We start from the raw sequence: 20,961 nt of genomic DNA on the forward strand, positions 1-20,961 counted from the left end.
ATAAAAGTAATGAACGTTTTTCATTGAATTTATGAAAATATTTTCATTAAATTAATGAAATTTTTGCATTGAATTAATGGCATTTTTTCATGGAATTTATGAAAGTTGTTCTTTGAATTAATGAAATTATGGGGTTTTTTTCATGGCCCATCACATGACTTGGATTGTTTAAGAATATATTTTAAAGGACCATTACAAGGCGTGGAAGATTGTAACAGAAATATAGGGCATTGTGTCATTAAACAATTTTACATAATTTCAGTGAAATTTTTGTTTTATTGTGAAGTAATTCACAGCTTCTTTGAGTTAAGAAAATGTTTCATAGTTCACTAATGCAATGAAGCAACTTCACTTATCTAATTAGAAACTTCAATTAATGTAATGCAACACTTTTAATGTTATGAAATAGTTTCACAAATGTTATAACTATATTTCATTATTTTCTTGTTACTCCCCTTGGGAGCGTAGAGATTCCAAATAGTATTGCAATCTTAGTCGGATTACTGCCGTTGTTTTTTGGTCGACCTCGTTTTCGTGATCCCTAGGGATTCCATTCAACCGCCATTCTAGTTATACTATGGACTTCTTATTGAGGTATGGCCAGTCCATTTCAAATTTCTACTTCAAATCTGATTTTGTATAGGTGCCTAGTTTATAGGGTTCAGCAACATATGAACTCGAGGCATTTGTTTATGAAAGCCTTTAGTTTTTGCGATATAGTGTCAGACACAATCTCTGTACTATAGCAGAATCCATTTCATACAGGCTTCGAAAATCTGATGCTTTGCTTTTCCCGGATATAAGTTAGTTTCTCCAAACATTTGAAGTCGTCAGAATGCTGTTCTGGTTTCATTTAGTCTATTGATTGTTACAGTTCTTTCTACGTTGCATAATCTATCGACGCATTTGACTGCATTTTGGATAACTTGTAAGAAAGAAGGCAGATATCATCCGCATAATATATGTTTTCTTATGGTCTCTTCCCTGAGGGCAGACTTCATTCACTCAGTATAATTGTGAGGAGTGGGGGTGGCACAGAGTATCCTCGGTTTACTCCGGTGCGAAATTATTATTTTTTGGGGTATTCAATTTTTCCTCAATATGACACATGTGCCAGTTCTTCTGATATTGTGGAATTATTATGACTCGCAAGGTGTTGTCCGGGTGCTACACAGCTTCTATTTTGTCGGAAGCTTGTATGTCATCTCTCAAAATGCTACCTTCCTTTAATTTTTTTTGTTTTATGGCGGCAAGAATCTTGTAAATGGTTTTAAATAAGGTTATTCCTCTCCAGTTGTTACAATTTTCAAGTTGTGAAATATGAAAAAAAATCACAAAGATGCCTTTTATTCAACGTTGGAGGCAGTTAATTTATTTAATTAGAATAATTAACGATATATATTTCATAAACATATTGAGTAATATTTTTTATCGTTTATATTTGTGTTGTGAACTAGTTTCATAAATGTAATGAATTTATTTTATTCATATAAGATAACAATTTTGTAAACTTCCGTACTATTAACCAAATTTAAGATATGTGTAGGTTATGATTAGTTTGATAATGAAACAGTTTCAAAATTTGGTAATGAAAACAACATTTAATACTATTGTAGGTAATTTTAATTTATTTTATAGAAAGCTTTGCACTAGAAACGATCGTCGAAGGTAATGCTGTGAATAATCAAGCAAATATTTTGCTATGTTGGTATTAAAAAATAATTTAATTTTATAATTCATCAGAATCTAATTTCGGACTTTTTTTCTGTTTCAAATATCTCCAAAATATTTTTTTTGTCCTGGAATTTTACTAAATAATTAGTATATTTCCACATAAATATATACACGGAGAAGAGCAACAATGTCAAGTAAAAAAAACTGTAAACAACATAGATCAGTTAAAACATATTACACCTGACACTAATTCCAGCCATTACACACGCTTATGAAGAGGAAGAATAACTCACAGATCACAACAGCGTATTGTACGATTAACAGATTAAGACAACATTTCGCGGCACAAAAACTTGTCAAACAACAAAAGCTTTACGTCAATGTTTTGATGTTTTGCTTCTTTTGGACAGAAAACAAATATGAATTTCAAGCTGTAAATACGTGTTTTGAATCAATACACGTTTACACATAACATTAATTTGAGTTAACGTTTATTACAATTGATTTTCCTAAAAGTAAAAGTTATTTGCAAAAGGAGAGGCTGTGTACAATCTTACAATGTTCATCAATTTTTAATGTAAGAAATTACGAAAAAAAATTTTTGCGTACGAAAATGGCGATTCCGGCTCCGTTGAAAATGGTTGGGAAATATAAAGATAAAATGCCTAGGGTGGTGGTTTCCAAAGAGGTTCTCCGTCTATAGCTGACCTTTATACTTTCCTAAGATGCAGTTGTTTTCACTGGGTTTTCTCCTGAAATGAGAATAAAGAAGGGAGGAAAAATGAGGGAGACATATCGAGCCATATTCGCCAAAAAAAAAAAAAAAACGTAACCCTCAAATTTGATAGGAGAAGGTTTTTTTTAATAAATTCGGATTTAATAATGCTATTATTTTGAAATTAAGAATTATAGTTTATGACAAAGCTATAGTTCTAAATTCCAAAATAGCAGCTATATTAAATCTGAATTTATAAAAAAACCTTCTCCTGTAAAATTTCAAATTTTGAGGGTTACGTTTTTTTGGCGAATATGGCTCGATATGATGAAATTAAATGTTATAGCTTAACGTTGACATATTTTTGTCAATGCTATGTATTTTGATGCGATCTATTTCGGATAGTTATCCGAAATAGATAGCATCAAAATACATAGAGTATCTACCAAACAGGCAATTTGTATTAAGGGTGTACCCCCTATTATCTAATTTTATGATAATTTTATGATATTTAATCGGCTGTCAAATTGACATGTATTGAAGACTGGCAACTTTGTATATACACTGGTGGCCAAAACTAAAGCAACAAAAATTACAAGGTTAATAAATGCCGCATAACCTTCTCAAAAATAAAGATATCGTGTTGGTTTTCCTGTCTTAAATCGTATACTTTATTCGCAAAAAAAATCTGTATGAAATAAATAATAATTTAAGGATAATGGAATTGTCTCAATTTGTGCTTGGACAAAACTAAAGCAACTCTACAGTGTAAAACAGATGAGCTTTAAAAAGTTAGTTATTTTTTTGTTTTGGTTTCTACACCTATTTCTAACCTCACAGATCATTCAGCACTGGGAAGGCTGCAAAAGAACATCATTTCGTACTGATCAACAAATTGTCATACCAGTAAAAAAATATCCACTTAAGTGTTCAACGGAATTTGTAAGACGAATATCCTTAGATATATGCCCGGAAACTATCAACAAAGTTATTTTATTTCTGAAAAGAATCGGAAAGGCAGATTGGCTATCGCAAAAGCTTATATTCATTGGAATCCGATACAGTGGATATGCTCTCGGATGAATTTAAGTTAAATATTAACCACTCAAAATGAAAAAAATGAAAGGGTCATGCTACAGTATTGCAAGGGTACTGGGAAGCATGGAGGAAGGTCTTTTGAGAATATGCATAGAATCACTTTCTGAGTCGATTTACGCATGTCCGCCCGTTCGTCTGTCCATGTTAAATTGTAAACAAAGTATAGGTCGCATTTATGATCCGAATTGGATGAAATTTGGCACAGCTCATTTGTTCGGCCCAACCCTATTGAAATTGGGAAAAATCGATTCAGATTTAGATATAGCTCCCATATATAGTTTCGTCCGATTTTCAGTAAATGGTGCACCAAAGTTTCAAAATATGACCAATTGAAGTTAGTATAACAAGACGTGTGTCAAGTTTTGTTGAAATCGGTTCAGATTTCGATATAGCTCCCATATATAGCTTCATCCGATTTTAAAGTAATCGTGCACCAAATACCCAAAATAATGCCGATTAACAAACAATTTTGCACAACGTACTGATGTTAGTATAACTCAACATGTGAAAGTTTCGTTGAAATTGGTTCTGATTTATATATAGTATATTTTCATCCGATTATAAATCAATAAGAGCCAAAGACCCAAAATATGGCCGATAGGCACAACGTTTTGAACATCATATAGAAGTTAGTATAGACTAACGTGTGGCAAGTTTGGATAAAATCGGTTCAGACTTGGATATAGCTCCAATATATATTTTCGTCCGATTTTAAGTAAATGACGCATCAAGAATACAAAAATATGCCCGCGATGTACAAAACGTACTGAAGATAGTATAACCTTAATCGTTGAAATCGGTTCGGATTTGGATATAGCTTCGATATATACTTTCGCCCGATCTCATGTAAATGGTGCACAAACTCCTAATGTTTATCAGATTTCTTTTTTTAGAAATGCAGACATGGCCTATATATATATATATATATATAATGGGTGTCCGGTTGAGATTTGATTTAAATCGATTTATATATTTTTTCTCATTGCAAACAAACGAATCTATATCAGTCCATATGAAAAATTTAGCATAAGTTGTAGAATGACATGTTTATAAGGATGCATCTGTTATATATACTCAAAGTGGTGAAGGGTATCATATAGTCGGCTACGTCCGACTTTACTACTTTCCTTACTGTCTTTCTGTGGAGAACTGATATGTAGGTAGTTTGCTGATATGTTTCATTAAATATTAATTTTTTAACTAGGTATATTATAAAAGGAACACCAACGCTACAGAGTGGGTGTTAGAATGTTTGTTTTGTCAGAAATACTTTAAAATATTCTTTTGTTGCCAGAAGGAGGTGATTTTTGTGGTTATGGTTAAAAGAAGTTCCACATAATTACAATTTATTGTTATTAAACTTGTTTGAAATTAACGTTGTTGTTTGTTATTTATTTGAAAAATTAACAACTTAGTGACACATAGGGCCAATGACACTTGGGCCCACGTTCAAGTACAAAATTCAAAATTGTAGAAAAAACAAAATTGAAAAAAAATTATAATTGTAATTTGATATCAATACCTTGATTTTCGAACCTGATTTTGTTGTGGTAATAAAATATAATTGTTTTCGCTGGTGTTATAACGGGAAAGTAAACACGATTTATCTATGAACATAACATACTACAAAACTACAACAATAAAGCGTGGCGATGGTCCGCGAGTTTATATTTTTTCACTACCATGAGATAGAGCGCGCCAGTTATAAATCATCAAAAGTGGAAATATATATGCTTTCATTTATGAGGAGGTGTTAATTTTGCGCATGTTTTGAGATTTTTTATTTCTATGTTTTATGAAAGACGAATACACATAATTTGTTGTTTAAGAAAGAGTAATGTAAGCCTTAATAAAATAATATAAAATAATTGTTAAAAATGTGCAGACAGTATTTTGTTCTGTATTTTATTTTAATAACGAATTTGTAACCCAAAATAATTCTCCCCTTTTTGGTGCTTTGTTTTTCAACAAGGTCACCTCTCCACCCAATATACCTTTGTATTTCGATTTTTTTTTATTATTTATTTGTTTTATTTCAAACTAATTATTTTTGTTTCTCTCTCTCTCCTTTTTTCTTGAATACACCTTGAATAAATTAAAGACAATATATAATTATTTTATATACATATAAATTTAAACAAATACACTGCACATGACATGGCATTGTTTTTTCTTTATTGTTGCAATTTTTTTTGTTATTGTTGTAGAATTGTTTTATTGTTTTTTCTGCATAATTTACAATAAAAACGTAAAAGGAAGTTTTGTTGGTGTACAAAAGAATAGCCAGCACGTTTATTTGCAATGCTTGGTATTTTTATTTTATTTTTTAATTTGTTTTTATTTGTATGTAGTTTGCTTTTGAGCATACAAATTTTGAGTTGTTGGCATGCCCGATACATTTCGGAATATGAGAGTAGTAGTTGTCTGCTACGTGAAAATTACTTGCAAACATTTTGTTATTTTATGAAACACTTTCAATATGATTTATTGTTTTTTTTTTGTAGTGGCAGTTAATTGACGGGCTTGCTCTGGGTAAATTGGCAAGCAATTATTTTATTATAGAAAAAAATATTAAAAATTATATATTTATATTTATGGTCTGAATTTGATTGGAGTGGTTATGACATAAAAGTTTTTGATGTTTTTAATACTTGAACTGGTTCAATTTTTAATTATTATTAACTTCAACTAAATTGCTTGATTGGTTGAGTTTGGGAAGAGTGTTTGAAAATAAACAAATGAAATGTCGTTTAATTCGACGGAGCTGAACTTTTTTTTATCCTCCGTCATGCTAGGAAACTTCCTTAAATCAGTTTTGACTTTTATATGGCAACTAAGTCATTGTGAATTGCACATTTGTAGGTTGTTTATGCTTTGCTTTAATAAAATGTTAAATTACAGACGATGAGCTTGAAAAACTAGACTAGGAATGTGAACACATCAAAATTTAAGCCGGACCTTTATATGGGGGACTATATCCAAAAATTGACCTATATTAAAATTTTTCTGCAAATTTCTAATCACCCTCCGGAATGTCAATTTACAACCACATCGGTGGTATATGAGCAAAATTTCAAAGCTCTATTTTAAATATTGCAAAGTTTATCATGATTTCAACAGACATCAAATTGTTTTGTGGTTAGGAATATAAATTCTGTGTGGGGTCTTCAATGAATATATTATAAAAAAATTCCCGCTTATTGGTCTGTTGGTTCTTGGAAAACATTTTTAAATAAAATATAAAATATCGCACATAAAAATCTTTTGATTCTTGAAAAAGTATTGATAACCCAGTGAGATGTGCAGTATAGTCTGAGGGGGCCAACAATACTATGGTATCGTACTACCACTGAGAGCTCAGTGTCTGCGGATCTATTTTCCGAGCGTGGGTAATATTTCGTGATATTTGTACTCTCTTCACCCTTTAGTTGTTAACAGCTCCTCTGCGGTATTATTTGATTCGCTAAATATTGACCTTCATTATGATGACATCCATTCGAATTAGTTGATCAGATCGCCTTCCTCATGGAAAATTTGTGATTATCGATTTAACTGTGGCGCCTGGAGCGACTAAAAAAACAGACAAAAATAAAAGTTCGGCCTATTTTATTCCCGAAATATCATTTTATTGTGGTTATGATAATACTAAACAATATAAGAACACATAGACCCCGATAAAGTTTATTTATAACTCTTGCATCCGGGGACGTACATCAATATAATGTGTATCAATTTAAAGGCCAACCACTCCTCTTGCATATGCTATCTATTTTATATATATCCTTCAGGCTTAAATATTTACGCCATAGTATGTAATTTTGGCTTAAGTCTAGTTTAGGGCCCCCTCCCGGATCGTTTTGAAAGTTTTACCACATGTAGTCCTTGGGGCCCTGATTACAGCAGTATACTTTTTTTTTCTTGCGGAAATCGGTATTTCCGGAGATATGGGCCTCCAAAGTTCCGTTGAGACGCTTGTATTTTCACGTAATTTTTTAAAATTCACTAAGGCAATATGGGTATCATTCATCAAGAAAAAAAGTATACTGCTGTAATCAGGACCCCAAGGACTACATGTGGTAAAAATTTCAAAACGTTCCGGGAGAGGGCCCTAAACTAGACTTGTTTCGTAATTTTTCCCATTTTTTCAAACAAAAGTCTGGGTTCGTTTGACCCGCTAAATATTGACTGAACTTTACCAAACCAGTCATGGTTATTCCACGGTCAGACCCCTTTCTCTGTGTAAAATTTCGTGATGTTGGAGTCGTTATTGTGGGCTCTAAAAAAACAGATACAAATAAAATTTTGTGTCCATATCATCCCCTAAAACTAACCGATCATTATGAAAAACAATAGGGATCTTCTATGGCCAGACCTTACATGCAAAATTTCGTGACGATTGGTCCATAACATGTATGTGCTTTTTACTCTAAACCATCGTGTAAAATTCCATGATAAATTCTTGCCAGGAGAATGTAAAATTTCAAACTAAATACTCTCAGGATGAAAAATTAGGCTAGAACCTTGACCAACCGAAAACTTCAAAATACATAGAATTGGGGTGATCTAACTAAAAACTTGAGCCAACATTTATAATTTTAGTAACACTGTCTTATAAGTGCAGCATTTTATTCCGACCCCGAAAAAAACATTTTCTATGGGGCCTATGGTGAATATTTCGGGGTGTTGCATTCCACAATTATTGCCCAATATTTTTTCTGAAAAAAATGCATTCTTATATTTTGGATTCTTATTGGATATAAAATCTCCCTAACAAAATTTGGACCAAGTTTCAGGCTAGCCTTAATATAATGGTATCATCATTACGGTATTTTAGGGAATATCATATCATCATTACGGTATTTTAGGGAATTCGGGCACGTTTTTATCTAATTGATTGGAAAATCTTCCAACCGAACATCAATATTCGTTCACATTTTAGTGTAGATCCCATATAATCATACCTCCCCAATTTCGGTATTTTAATTAAGGTGGTGTAAATTTTTCAATTAAATTGGCTGAACATTTTTCTTTTGTATTCTCATTCTCAACAATTATGGATATTAACCAAAGTTTCAGGAAAGTCCCCATATTATTACATATGCATTCCATTATTCGGAATTTTCACAATATCCAACCTAATTTTGCACTATTGTTGCTAGTTTCAGCTGAGTTCCAACATATAGGTACCTCCTTATTTTTGTTACTTTGGGAATATAAGACACCTTTTCAATCGAATTGTCTGTGGTACAAATTATAAGCATCGACCGATCATTGGGCATAACCATCATAATGCAGACCCTGTCCCTTCATGCATATTTTGATGGACCTAGGTGAATTTTCCAAACGAACTTGCTTTATTTTTGCATTACGAAGTGACTTTTATTTTTGCACTCCGAGGCCATGAAGGTTCTATTTTTTTTACACAACCGCCACAACCGGCCCCTGGCCTCAAATTACCACGACATTGTCTCCCATATAAAAGTCCCAAATAATTTATTATCACAACGTAGAAAATGGAATCGTGTCGGTTAACTATCTCCAAAACAAAATCCTGTATTTAGATTTAGGCAATCTAGTTCGCGGAGCGGATCGATATTGTTCGTTCATTTTTTAAAAGGGAACTAGTTCCTTAATATAGTTCCGACCCCTATATATTTCATTCCAATCTCCTCTCTTTCGTCGATCAGTTTGTTTTGTCGTTCATGTTGATTCGTAGATGGGTGAAAAATTAAATTAATTGAGCAAAAATAGTTTGTAGAATATTCAGGATCTACAGAACGATGAAAATAACACATTTTTAAATATTATTATTCATTTATTCATAATCGATAAGCCTATGATGGCCAATTCATACAATTCAAAATAATTTAAAACTTATACTAACTATAAACTACCCAAAACTACAATAAAACCAGTGAGCGGTGCAGTATAGTCGGACGGGGCCGACCATGCGATACCCTACACAACTCTAACTCTAACTTTCTGCAGATGTTTTTTTTTGAGCCTGGGCAATATTTCGTGATATTTGACCGATAAGACATAAACAGCACCTCTTCCTTACACTGACATATTTTCCGAATATTACTAATATTTTGTACAGCCCTTCAATTTACTTGTCCAGATTCCCTTCGGCTTATAATTGTGGCCTATCGACTCGACAAAACACAAAAAAAAATTGTTTTCGGTCCAGTTCATTTAAAAATTATTATGTGATCTTCGCCGAAAATTATAGGTGTTGTCCTTGACCCTAGCTGCAGCTTCATGGAAGATATCAAAGCGATCAGCGCATTATTTCCGCCCTCTAATGTGGTAATGGGTTACTAAATAATATATGAATACGTAAGCACATATAAATATTTAAGTGTATCTCCCACATCCGAGTACATACGACAATATAATTGGTATCAATTTAAAGGCCAACCACCCCTCTTGGATTTACTATCAACTTATCGGGTCTATGTCCTGTAGGAGTATATATTTACACTATAGAATACAAATTTTGTCATGTTTCACACTAAATATTGACAGATCTTTATTAAAACAGGCATGCTTATTCTTTGACCCGTTCCCCTTCTCCATGCAAAAATTCGCGGTGTTTAGGTCATAATTGCTGCCTCTGGAGCGACCAGAAAAACCGACAAAAATAAAGTTCCATTTCATCCCCTAAATATTAACCGATCTTTACCAAAAACAATAGGGGTCTTCACTGGCCAGAACACACCCTACATGCAAAATTTCGTGAAGATTGGTCCATAACTGCAGCCTTTTGGGGCTGCACAAAGCTATAATACCCTGACAACATAGTTGTGTAGGGTATAAATATTGGCGAGCATATGTTTAAATATTTTTAGGGTATAACAAGCTCTACCTGGCATTTTTATACTCTTCACCACCGACGCAAATACGTAGATTTGGGTCGCTCCGGAATAAACTAGGTCATTGGAAATATTCCGATAAAGGAACGATAGGAACTAGTTTCAGTTGTTAAGTTCCCATAGTTAATATTGGCGAGCATATGTTTAGATATTTTTAGGGTATAACAAGCTCTACCTGGCTTTTATATACTCTTCACCATCGACGCTCCGGAATGAACTAGGTCATTGGAAATATTCCGATAAAGGAACGATAGGAACTAGTTGCAGTTGTTTAGTTCCCATAGTTAATTTTTATGATCCCATTCCTTTTTATGATCTCGTTGATTTATTCCCATATTCTTCATTCGTTTTCCTCCATTTTTCAGACACTACCACATATTTTACTTTTTGCAAAAATTATATTATTTAAAAAGATATTCCTAAGAAAATCCATGTATATTCTGATTCTATATTTCTAAAATTTTTCAAAATATTCAAATATTTATTTATATTGAACCTTTCGTGACATCAAATCGAGTAGACCATGATTCACTTTGTGTGTAATATTGGACTGTGGCCAATAAGAATTATATTGTCAAATTCCTTTTAAAACGATTTGCTAGTTTCGTAATAAATTGAATAATTTTTTCTACACTGCTGCTTTCAATTTTTTTGTTTAATATGCCGCTACCCTTCTATAGGCTTTAGTTATTTTTCTTCTTATTTCCATGACAATGAAAAATACCTTTGAGTAAGTAGTATTCTGAACCCCATTACCTGGCACGTTTCTTCATTTTTCAGAATGTATATCTACATACATACAAACATGTATAAAGTTTAAAGAAAAATAAAACTATTTTTATGATGATTTTCAAATATTTTACCGCCTGGCGCGTGTTCTGATTTATAATTGCTGTCTGCTGAGGATTCTAAAAAAGTGAAAGTTTTTTTTTTGAAACATATATTCTCATAAATTTAACACAAATCTGTACTTGTTGAAAAAATACTTTGTTTGGTCTGAGTAAAATATGATATGTTTAACAAAACAAATTAGAGCAGAAAATATTGTACACAGAATTTCGAAAAAAATACAATAAAAATAAATAGAGAAAACAACAGTATTAATACAAATAAGTAAACACAAATTATTTAGAAAATACCGGTGAACTAATATTTTTGTTGTTGTCAAGGAATTTGATTCTTGTATTCATTTCGGACAAATGGGACCACCACAGTTCAAGGCCTGATTTTGTATGAATTTTCAAGGTCATTTATTTTTATTTGACGGTCATAAAAAAATACCTTTTCTAAGGACTAGGGATGAAATTAACATTCATTGTTCACGGACCACAAGTCATACAAAAAAATATTTTTCAGAATTGGATAGAATTGCCGTTTTAATAGTGATCTTGTTTATAGGAATCTGAAAGAAAATTATCACATGCTCTTTGCTCTTACACACTCTAGTTTCTTACCAATTAGTCGGTATTCCTTAAGGTGATCCGCAGGCTCCTTATTTCCACAATTAATGTGTCAGTACGAATTGACATGCCCAATCCAAAGGTTTTTACGATCCACTTCATCGGTTTGACAGATGGGTGATGTGAGCGATCCTTGCGTTGAGATAGAAGGTTTGACTTTCGTCTACTATTTCTTTGTAGGGACGCAACCTAATATTACGAATCAGCTTGTTCCGCTACATGCGACTTGGTTGTCTTTTTCGAGTCTGGTCACTGATCATCTGAGGGCCGCATCCTATTCACAGCCACAGGCCCGTCGAATTCGACATTGCTATTTTGAAAATACCCTTCTTCGCGTTCGCCACTATATATGTTCATTTCGATTTGCCAATTATATATTTTATCATAATATTTTTAAGAACCAAGCGCGGATTGTTTAAAACAATTATTTCAACGACTGTATGTATTTTTAAGAATATTTTTCAAGGACCAGGCGTTTTACAGGCGTGTATTTTTTAGGCATAAGATTCCAACCATTAACAAAACTGGTTCTTCTAAAAATGTGTTTAGAGACCATCAACCCTAAAAATGTGATATGTAAAAACATTTGTTAATAGCCATTGCTCCCGAGGAGATAATTTCTTAGAAATTTAAATATTTTTTTCTATCAGTTTCCATGTGATTTTCATGTAATTGAATGCTTCTAAAAATTATATATAGGGGATGTGTATGAATATTACACTTCGTGATGGGCATACGTGATCTCGTTCTATGCATCCGTTTTTTATTGTGACGTAAATAATTTGTTAACAGTCCCGTGTTTGGTTGGTTGTTTGGCAAGTATTCCAAGGCATATTCAATCAATGCATAGTAATTTAGGGAAACGTTATGGTTGCTAAATACGAAATATCGACGCCTCTAAAGAATAGTATGCTAAGTCTGAAAAGTGAGTTTTTCAGTAGAAGCTCTCATAGTATGGAAGTTTCTTATATCTTACGTGTCATGCTAAGTACATTTTTGCTTATAACTTTGGTTTGGATTGGCCGATGATTACCAAAATTTCAGAGAATTTAAATTAAGGACCGTAATATCTAAAAACGTAAAGAACTTTAAAACATGCTAAGTCGTAAACATGCTATGGTTCGTAGGCGTCGATATTTGAAGGCATTACATATATCCCAATCAGTCGAAGGTCTAATGCAGATAGAAGACCTAAAATAAGTCTTCCTGCTTATAGTCCACCAAACAGATTTTCTCTATTTTTTATTTTTTTTTTTCATTATTCGAACCTTTACGTTTTTTTTTTAATAAATGCGATCTTGAAATCTAAAATTGAGGATCGATCAATAAAAAATCTGAAAATATCCGCCTACACCAATCAACGACATCGGTGCGCCCTCTATTAATATATGACTTGGAGGTTATCTTCAAATAAAAGTCCTATGTGATTACTTATTAGTTAATGTCTAGGGAAATGCTCTTGTGAAAGACCTTTGGTATATATAGTAGCCTTGCTAAATATCTGCTAAAAAATAAACTTCTAGTAAAAAAACTTTTTCTAATAATTGCCTCCACAGATTCTTTATCTATAGACTTTTGTAATAATACATCAAGACTTTTAAAATAATATCTCAGGAATAAATACAAATTATTTCTGATATATTATTTTAATATACCTTCAGAATTTAATTAGCGTCCGAAAGTTCTTCTGGGTACTGTTAATTAGGTGATTGAAATTTAAATGAAATACGTTCATAAATTATATGTATTGACTTGATTGATATTATGAAATATTTTCATTAATTAATGTACAATATCAATACGTAGCATATCTGTCATTGTTTGTAATCTAATAGGCAGAAACCGATTGATAAAATACTTTCAAAATATATTAGTCTGTCTAGAAAATCAATATTAGACATTTTTTCTATTAAAGACATACTGAAAGTTCCACTACTCACAGACTATCTCCAAAGATCCTCTATTTATATACATTTATAATAATTACTTATATCATCTATAATAATAACTGAAGACGCGTAAACTAATATTTCAATAATGATTAATGTTCTAAATATACCTCCAGAATTTAATCAGCGTATATAATATGGCTGGGAATTCTTTTGGATAATACATGCTATGTATTGCCTTTATTAATATTATGAAATATTTCCATTGACATTACATTTATGAAATTACTAATTTAATGTAAAATATCAATACAAGATAATTTCCGCATTCAAGACCTCTGGAAGATCTACTGCCTCTAAAGATCCTATGCTTATAATGGTATCTTATAAATGTCTTATACAATCCTACAAGTAAATTAGCCTATATATTATATATAAAGGATTTTTTTCTCTTTTTTTGTAAAGAAGTTCTATTCATGGTCTTCTGTCCATAAAAGTCATCTGCACAGTCGTCCTACATTAGAATGTATTTAAAAAATCTTCATTTTAAGATATACTCGTATGACTCGATACACAAAAAGAAAAACGTTCATAACGTTGATGAAATCTTACGTTATATCAATGAACTTTGTGCATAATTTTCAACCAAATAGAACTTCAACCAATCGAACAAGGTAATTTTCCCATTGAAGGCCTCTCGAATGTCTACTGCACGCAAAGATCCTATGCTTACAATGGTATCTTAAAAATGTGTTCTACACTCCTACTATAGAATCTGTCTAGGAATGTTTCTTTCTTTCTACAGAAGTCCTATTCATGGTCGTATGTCCTAAAAAGACATTTGGATAGTTTTCCTCCATTAGAATGTATTTAACAAATTTTCATTTTAAAATATATGACTCCATGCCCAAAACGAAAAACGTTCTTAAACATAAATGAAACCTTGCGTTATATTAATCAACTTTGATCATAATTTTGAACCAAATATAACTTGATTATTTTCATTATATACTTTTCATTTTCATTATGATAAATATAAAAAATACTTTCATATATGCAACGAAACACGTTCATTAATTTAATGTATAAGATTCATTGATACAATAGGAACCTTCTTTAAAACTCGGTATTGTATTCACTGATATTAGGAAATATTATCATTAACACTAATATTAGGAAATTAAAGCAACGCTCCACGTTGGGTGTTAATAAAGCCGGTCCCACGTTGGGCGCCAATGTAGCACGCTCCACTTTTGGTGTCAATGAAGCGGGCTTCACGCTGGACGTCAATAAAGCAGCTCGTGAGCGGAGCTGTTATGGCTTCATCCGAAACAACAAGATTTAAAAGAATGCTTTTACTCCTTGTTTAGGAACTACTTCCAGCTTATGATCTGAGTCCATCAAATTGGGCAAACGTGGATAATGATCTTAAGCCTTCAGTGTTCGCTAAACGAATTAGAGTCGGATAGTCCAGACTCGGAGAGTGGGGATTTTATTGAAATTTGGGTTTGCTTAAGTACTTCATGAGAAGCGATATTCTAATCTAGTATTGGTTGTAAAAAAATGTAGTAATATCAGAGATGTAGTTTTTGGTACTATTTACTTATTATTATTTTTTTCAATGAAACATTTTCGTAAATGCAAAGAATCATGTGCATTGATGTTATATATTATTTTCATTAATTTTGTGCAATAGCTTCATTATTTAATGAACACTAGCATTCAACTCTAACATGATTATTCTTCTTTAATATATTCCGAATAGTTCATAAAATTTATAAAATGTTTCGTTAAAACTATGAAATGTATTCATACATTTTTTTTAGCAAAAGCTCATTTATAATATTTATTTATGTTTTTTAAAAATTGTTTTGCGTACCAAATTACAAAACACATTTTTATATATTACATAAATGAAATCCATTTTGTTCCCGTAGTAAGATTTCATTGTATTAATGAAACATTTCATTATAATAATGCAACTTGTTCATTGATTCAAAGAAACCTTACAATTTATATTTCTTCGAACTTAAAATCACTTTTTACAAATTAATATTTTTTCGAACTCAAATTTGAATTATAAATAATTATTCTGCTTTTAATTTCAAATAATATTTGCTAATATTCATTTTCTTTTTCAAATATTTACAGGAACAATGAAAAACGTAAAGAACGTTCTCGTGATGCTGCCAGATGCCGGCGGTCTCGTGAAACTGAAATTTTCACAGAATTGGCCCAGGTGCTGCCCCTGAAAAAAGAAGATGTCCAACAGCTGGATAAAGCTTCGGTTATGCGTATTGCCATATCATATCTTAAAGTTCGTGATATGCTGAAAATGTGTAAGTAGACGCACATAAATAAAAGACATTCGTAACCTATTAATGAACAAATTTCTTTCTTTTGTAGTTCCCAAAATCCAAGCCTTGTGTGGTGATTTAGATATATCATACAATCAAGAAGATTCTGATAAATCCCTAGAAGACAATGAAGATGAAAATAATACTTCTTCAAATCAGACACCAGATGATTCCGAAAATGAGTCACAACAATCTCAATCGACGGATGATAATCAAGACAAATCAGAAGCAACAAAGTCAGATGGCTCTGAAGAAAATTTAAACACTTCGGCTGAAGACGGATCGTCATCGTCTTCGCCCATGGAATCTACCCGTTTCATAAAACAAACCCTGGATGGGTTCCTTTTGATTTTATCCAATGATGGGGATATTACCTATGTTACCGATAATATTAGTGATTATTTGGGTATATCAAAGGTAGGTGGTGATGGATATTTTAGATTGGTTTATGTATTAATTTTATAAATTTGTTTGCTTTTAGATTGATATGCTGGGCCAACAAATCTGGGAGTACGCCCATCAATGCGATCATGCTGAGCTCAAAGAAGCCTTGAATATTAAACGCAATGGCGTTGCTGATAAAATTAAAGATGAACATTTATTGGAGGAAGGCATCTCCACCGATCATCGTGATCTATTTGTTCGTTTGAAATGCACCCTGACCAGTCGTGGTCGCAGCATCAATATTAAAAGTGCTTCTTATAAGGTAAATTGAGGGAATTTTTAATTGTATGTAAATTTGGCGTAGAGAGATTTTTTATTAGTAGGCAAAAATTCAAAATACCTAAAATCGAGGAAAAAACGAAATACCAAAATACAGACACTCAGGTTGGGGTAGGACCTTAAACGTAGCAAAATGACTCGTGACATCAAAAAAAATTCCTGAAATCCTCTTACAAAACCGATATCGATATTTTTGGTAGTCATATTTAAAACCCAATGAAAATTTCAATTAAAAATTGGGGGCTACCTTTAAAAGGAGGTTAATACGATATTTTTGTTAGGCATATTTTCTACCCAATGAGAATCCAAATACCAAGGTATAAACAAAAAAGATATGGAAATATTTGAGATAGGGCGTTGAAATTTGCACATAAATTGCTACTACCCTTAAGTTGTATGATATTTGGAGGCTTTTCGCATAAGACGAAAAACTTTTTACAGAAAGTGCTCAATATAGGTCCATATTTTGGCAAGGTCACGCCAAGTATAAGTATTTTATGCACTGGGGAGTCGAGCTACTTTGATCACTCTTACTCCAGAGTAGGCTCCGACTATAAATTCTAACATACCAAACATGCAAAGTTTTCGTAAATGATCGATTAATATATAGAGGATCAAATGGAACCAAAACTGGATGTTTGGATATATTTCTATTTGCTCTTGAAGCCACAGTTATTTATCGAATACAAAAGGGGCACTGACCAACGAATACGCATGACTGCTTTGATAATAATATTCAAAATTACAAAATGTTACAGAAATTCATTACTTGGTGGTACTACATCGGTCTTCCCCACCGACTATACTGCTTTGCATACAGATTTTCATTTTATTTTGTTGTTTATTGTATCTTTTAAGACCTTATGATAAGGGTGACAGACGTTGTCCGTTTTTCAATTTTGTTGGTTTACATATAGAATTAGTTTCTTCATATTTAGAGGCTTTTTATACGAACAAAATAATGTTTTAAATAAAAAAAAAACTCCTGACAGCAACTTTCCTTGGAATAGCCTCTATATAAAGGTCCCTTACCAATTTTAGTTAATTGAACATTTTAACAGCATATTTTTCCACACTTGCCACATTTTTTCTGATATTCAGAAATAAGAAGAAGTCGTTGGCTCAATCGGTCACTGGTTTTGGGCGGTGTGTGAGAGATGGCGTCGTCTTATTTTGTTCTTGATTCGAATTTCTGCGAAGATTTCGCGCAAACTAATCTTGACGATTTTGAATTGTTAATCTTCTGTATCCTAAGGGTAATTTTTTGAGGGCCTTCGCGGAATTCAGTCTTTAAACTAAATCTGTTTTCTATATACCAAACCAACAAGTTTTAAGTATGTCTCCTTGTGGAAGAGTTAGACTTCCGACGTATGAAATTTCGATCAGATTGGATTTTTTTAGATTGACGTAATTTATTTCGCCCATTTTATGGGAGCGGTACCAGAAGAAGTGAAACGAAAGATTTTGAACGAATATTAAGATTAGGAAAGAAAGGCGATGAAGATAAAATATAGCTTTATAAGAAAAGGAATTTGAGCTTAGATTTGATAATTTAGTCATCACAATTTTTTGACAAAACTGTAAATAAAGATGAGATCTACTTCGAAGAAAAATGTCGGAGACAGGTCTATTTCTGCATTGACCTGTTATGATCCTAAAAGTTAGTTTCATATCTTTCTTACTAAGAGAAATCAATGACTTAGATCTGCATTTAGAATCTGCTTGGGTTGCAAAAACCAGTATTTTAGAAGGATTCCGCCAATATAAATGCTTTAACAGTTGTTGTCGTTGTAGTAGCAGTCCTATTGCTTTTACACAATGGGCTGAGGTGACAGACGTTGGCCGAATAAGATTCGGTTCGTTTTGAATCGTAGGCCCATCTGTCGTGGACACGGTGCTTTAACAGTAGTATCATCGTCTATCATAATATCAGTAGTCTGCGAAAAACCTCAAGCTAGCCCATAAACTATTTTATTCCTTATAAAATCGCTGTGACCTGAAACTCAATAAAGTTCAACGAAATGACGTATATTGTGCAGAGATGAAGAAAATTTGAATTTATGGATTGTGATTTGATCGTCCTGAGAACCGCTTGACTATTGATTTATATAGTTACCGGTTGCATGACTGAAAGTACTGGAAGATTCATTTTCATATAAAACACCCGTACCTTCTGCCACCTTAGAACTGTCTGTTTAGAAGACAGATCGTGTAAAAAAAAGACCAATCTTCCATTCGAAATTGTTGTTTTGAAGTGTTTGCTATGTGAGTATCCAGAGTGCGAGGATAGTCATGTTACTATTTTCTTGAACCTAATTACACTCCTAGTTCCTTGAGAACAAACTAACAAATCCAACGGATGGAGAATTTGAATCCTATTTAATAGAAATTGACAAATGATACGCGAAGCGCCAGTAAATAGGTGCGAAGTTGGCCTTTACACACTGCCTACCCCCGACAACAGTGTTCTTTTACTAACTGTATCGTACAACCAGTGTATGATGTGTGGTTAGTATCGCCTCAAATCATTCAATTAGGAAGTTCGAGCTCTTCATGTTCTTCCCTCCACCATAAAGGGTGATTTGCATAATTTATTTGTTATTCCGTTTACAACACCGCAATATATTGGTCGGGTCCGCCAAAAAGTATATATATTCGTCTGTCTGTTGAAATCAGGATAGAGATAGCAATATTTAAGATAGAGCTTTGAAATTTTGAATTGACATTGCTATTAGTCTTAGGATTTGTAGTATCAAATGTCCTTAGATTTGACATTGCCTTCATTTAAAACTTTAACTCAATTGTTGAGTGTTTAAGCCGCAGTTTCCAACCGAAAAGGCTGCAATTCCTCATTTTGGGCATTGGACTCTGTTTTCATGGTTACATATAGCCATCATATAAACGTCCCACCCATTAATTTGGGTATTTGGTTTTTAGCAGCATTGTCCTACCGAAAGGATTGCAAATTGATATTTCGTGGGTTTGGAGTCTGACTACATCTGCGCAGAAAATGTTCAGTGTGGAAAAAATTGCAGAATATTTTACATGTTGGTTTATGATGGGTCCCGACATTCTTCATATCTTGAAGGTTTTAGCCGCATTTCCCCCTACAAGTAGCTGCATTTTAGCAGTTCAGACTCCTGGTGAAGAAATATTTCCTACCAGAAACTTTTCAATTTAACTTAACATATTTTTTAATATATACACATGTCCCGCATAATTGTTTGGTATGCTAAATTTCCTAGCCTAGTTTTTTAATCTAAGTATATGTAAATTCATATTTAATTTCCTCTCAGAGTGTAACCTACTAGCAGACAATTTACAATGACACTGCCTTCATATAAATGCACCGATTTTTCAAGAATTTTGAAATAAATCACTCGTTTAGTTGTTTCTGAAATCTTCCTATATGAGAACGAACTTACAATAATTTATATTTTAATTTCCAGGTCATTCACATTACCGGCCACTTGGTGGTCAATACAAAAGGTGATCGTGTTTTGGTGGCAATGGGTAGACCCATACCCCATCCCTCCAACATTGAGGTACCATTGGGCAGCACCACTTTTCTAACCAAGCATTCATTGGATATGAAATTTGTGTATGCAGATGAAAAGTGAGTACTCACATAATACCATCACAATATTCTAATTACTAATAACCGTTATTTTCTAAAATTACAGAATGTTTAATTTATTGGGTTATAAACCCGAAGATTTATTGGAGACATCATTGTTTAATTATCATCACGGCATCGATTCGGATAGTTTAATGGTGACATTTAAAAATGGTAAGTTATTTTCATATCCAAATACAAGAATTATATAAATATATATATATATATATATATATATGTAGACAACAACATAAACAAAATAATAAGAACATAATTTTGACAAATGAAAGTTATAAAGGGAAGCGAAAAAAGTTGTAATTCCCAACAATCTAAGCTGCCACGCAGACAATAAATTATTTATGAGTTCTCTTCTGAGATTTTTTCCATTCGTTTGTGTCTCTCTGATGTCTTCTGTTTTAATGTCTGTTTAAATTAAATAAATTACAAAATAATGTTTAAATAATTAGATTAATAATAGACGGTAGAATACAACGACGTACACGAAGACTACTTAGTGGGGAAGGACATTATTGCTTTCTTTTCATTTTATGTGT

General features: G+C 32.5%; 1 protein-coding gene across 1 annotated transcript in view; it reads left to right on the top strand.

Moving 5' to 3' along the window:
• The window catches only part of LOC133332849 (protein similar-like), a gene marked incomplete at both ends in the record, with an annotated part of 33,350 nt that extends 12,769 nt beyond the window's left edge, over nucleotides 1–20,581 (top strand). The window contains 6 exons of the mRNA XM_061541219.1: nucleotides 15,863–16,050; nucleotides 16,118–16,181; nucleotides 16,302–16,485; nucleotides 16,550–16,774; nucleotides 20,241–20,407; nucleotides 20,475–20,581. Coding sequence (XP_061397203.1) covers nucleotides 15,863–16,050; nucleotides 16,118–16,181; nucleotides 16,302–16,485; nucleotides 16,550–16,774; nucleotides 20,241–20,407; nucleotides 20,475–20,581 — 935 coding nt within the window. The remainder of the gene's footprint in view (nucleotides 1–15,862; nucleotides 16,051–16,117; nucleotides 16,182–16,301; nucleotides 16,486–16,549; nucleotides 16,775–20,240; nucleotides 20,408–20,474) is intronic.
• Between the last annotated feature and the right edge of the window lie 380 nt (nucleotides 20,582–20,961).

Source organism: Musca vetustissima, unplaced genomic scaffold (genome assembly GCF_032173495.1).
Source record: "Musca vetustissima isolate MV318-11 ecotype Yass unplaced genomic scaffold, APGP_CSIRO_Mvet_v1 utg113983, whole genome shotgun sequence".
In the NCBI taxonomy this organism is placed as follows: Eukaryota; Metazoa; Arthropoda; class Insecta; order Diptera; family Muscidae; genus Musca; species Musca vetustissima.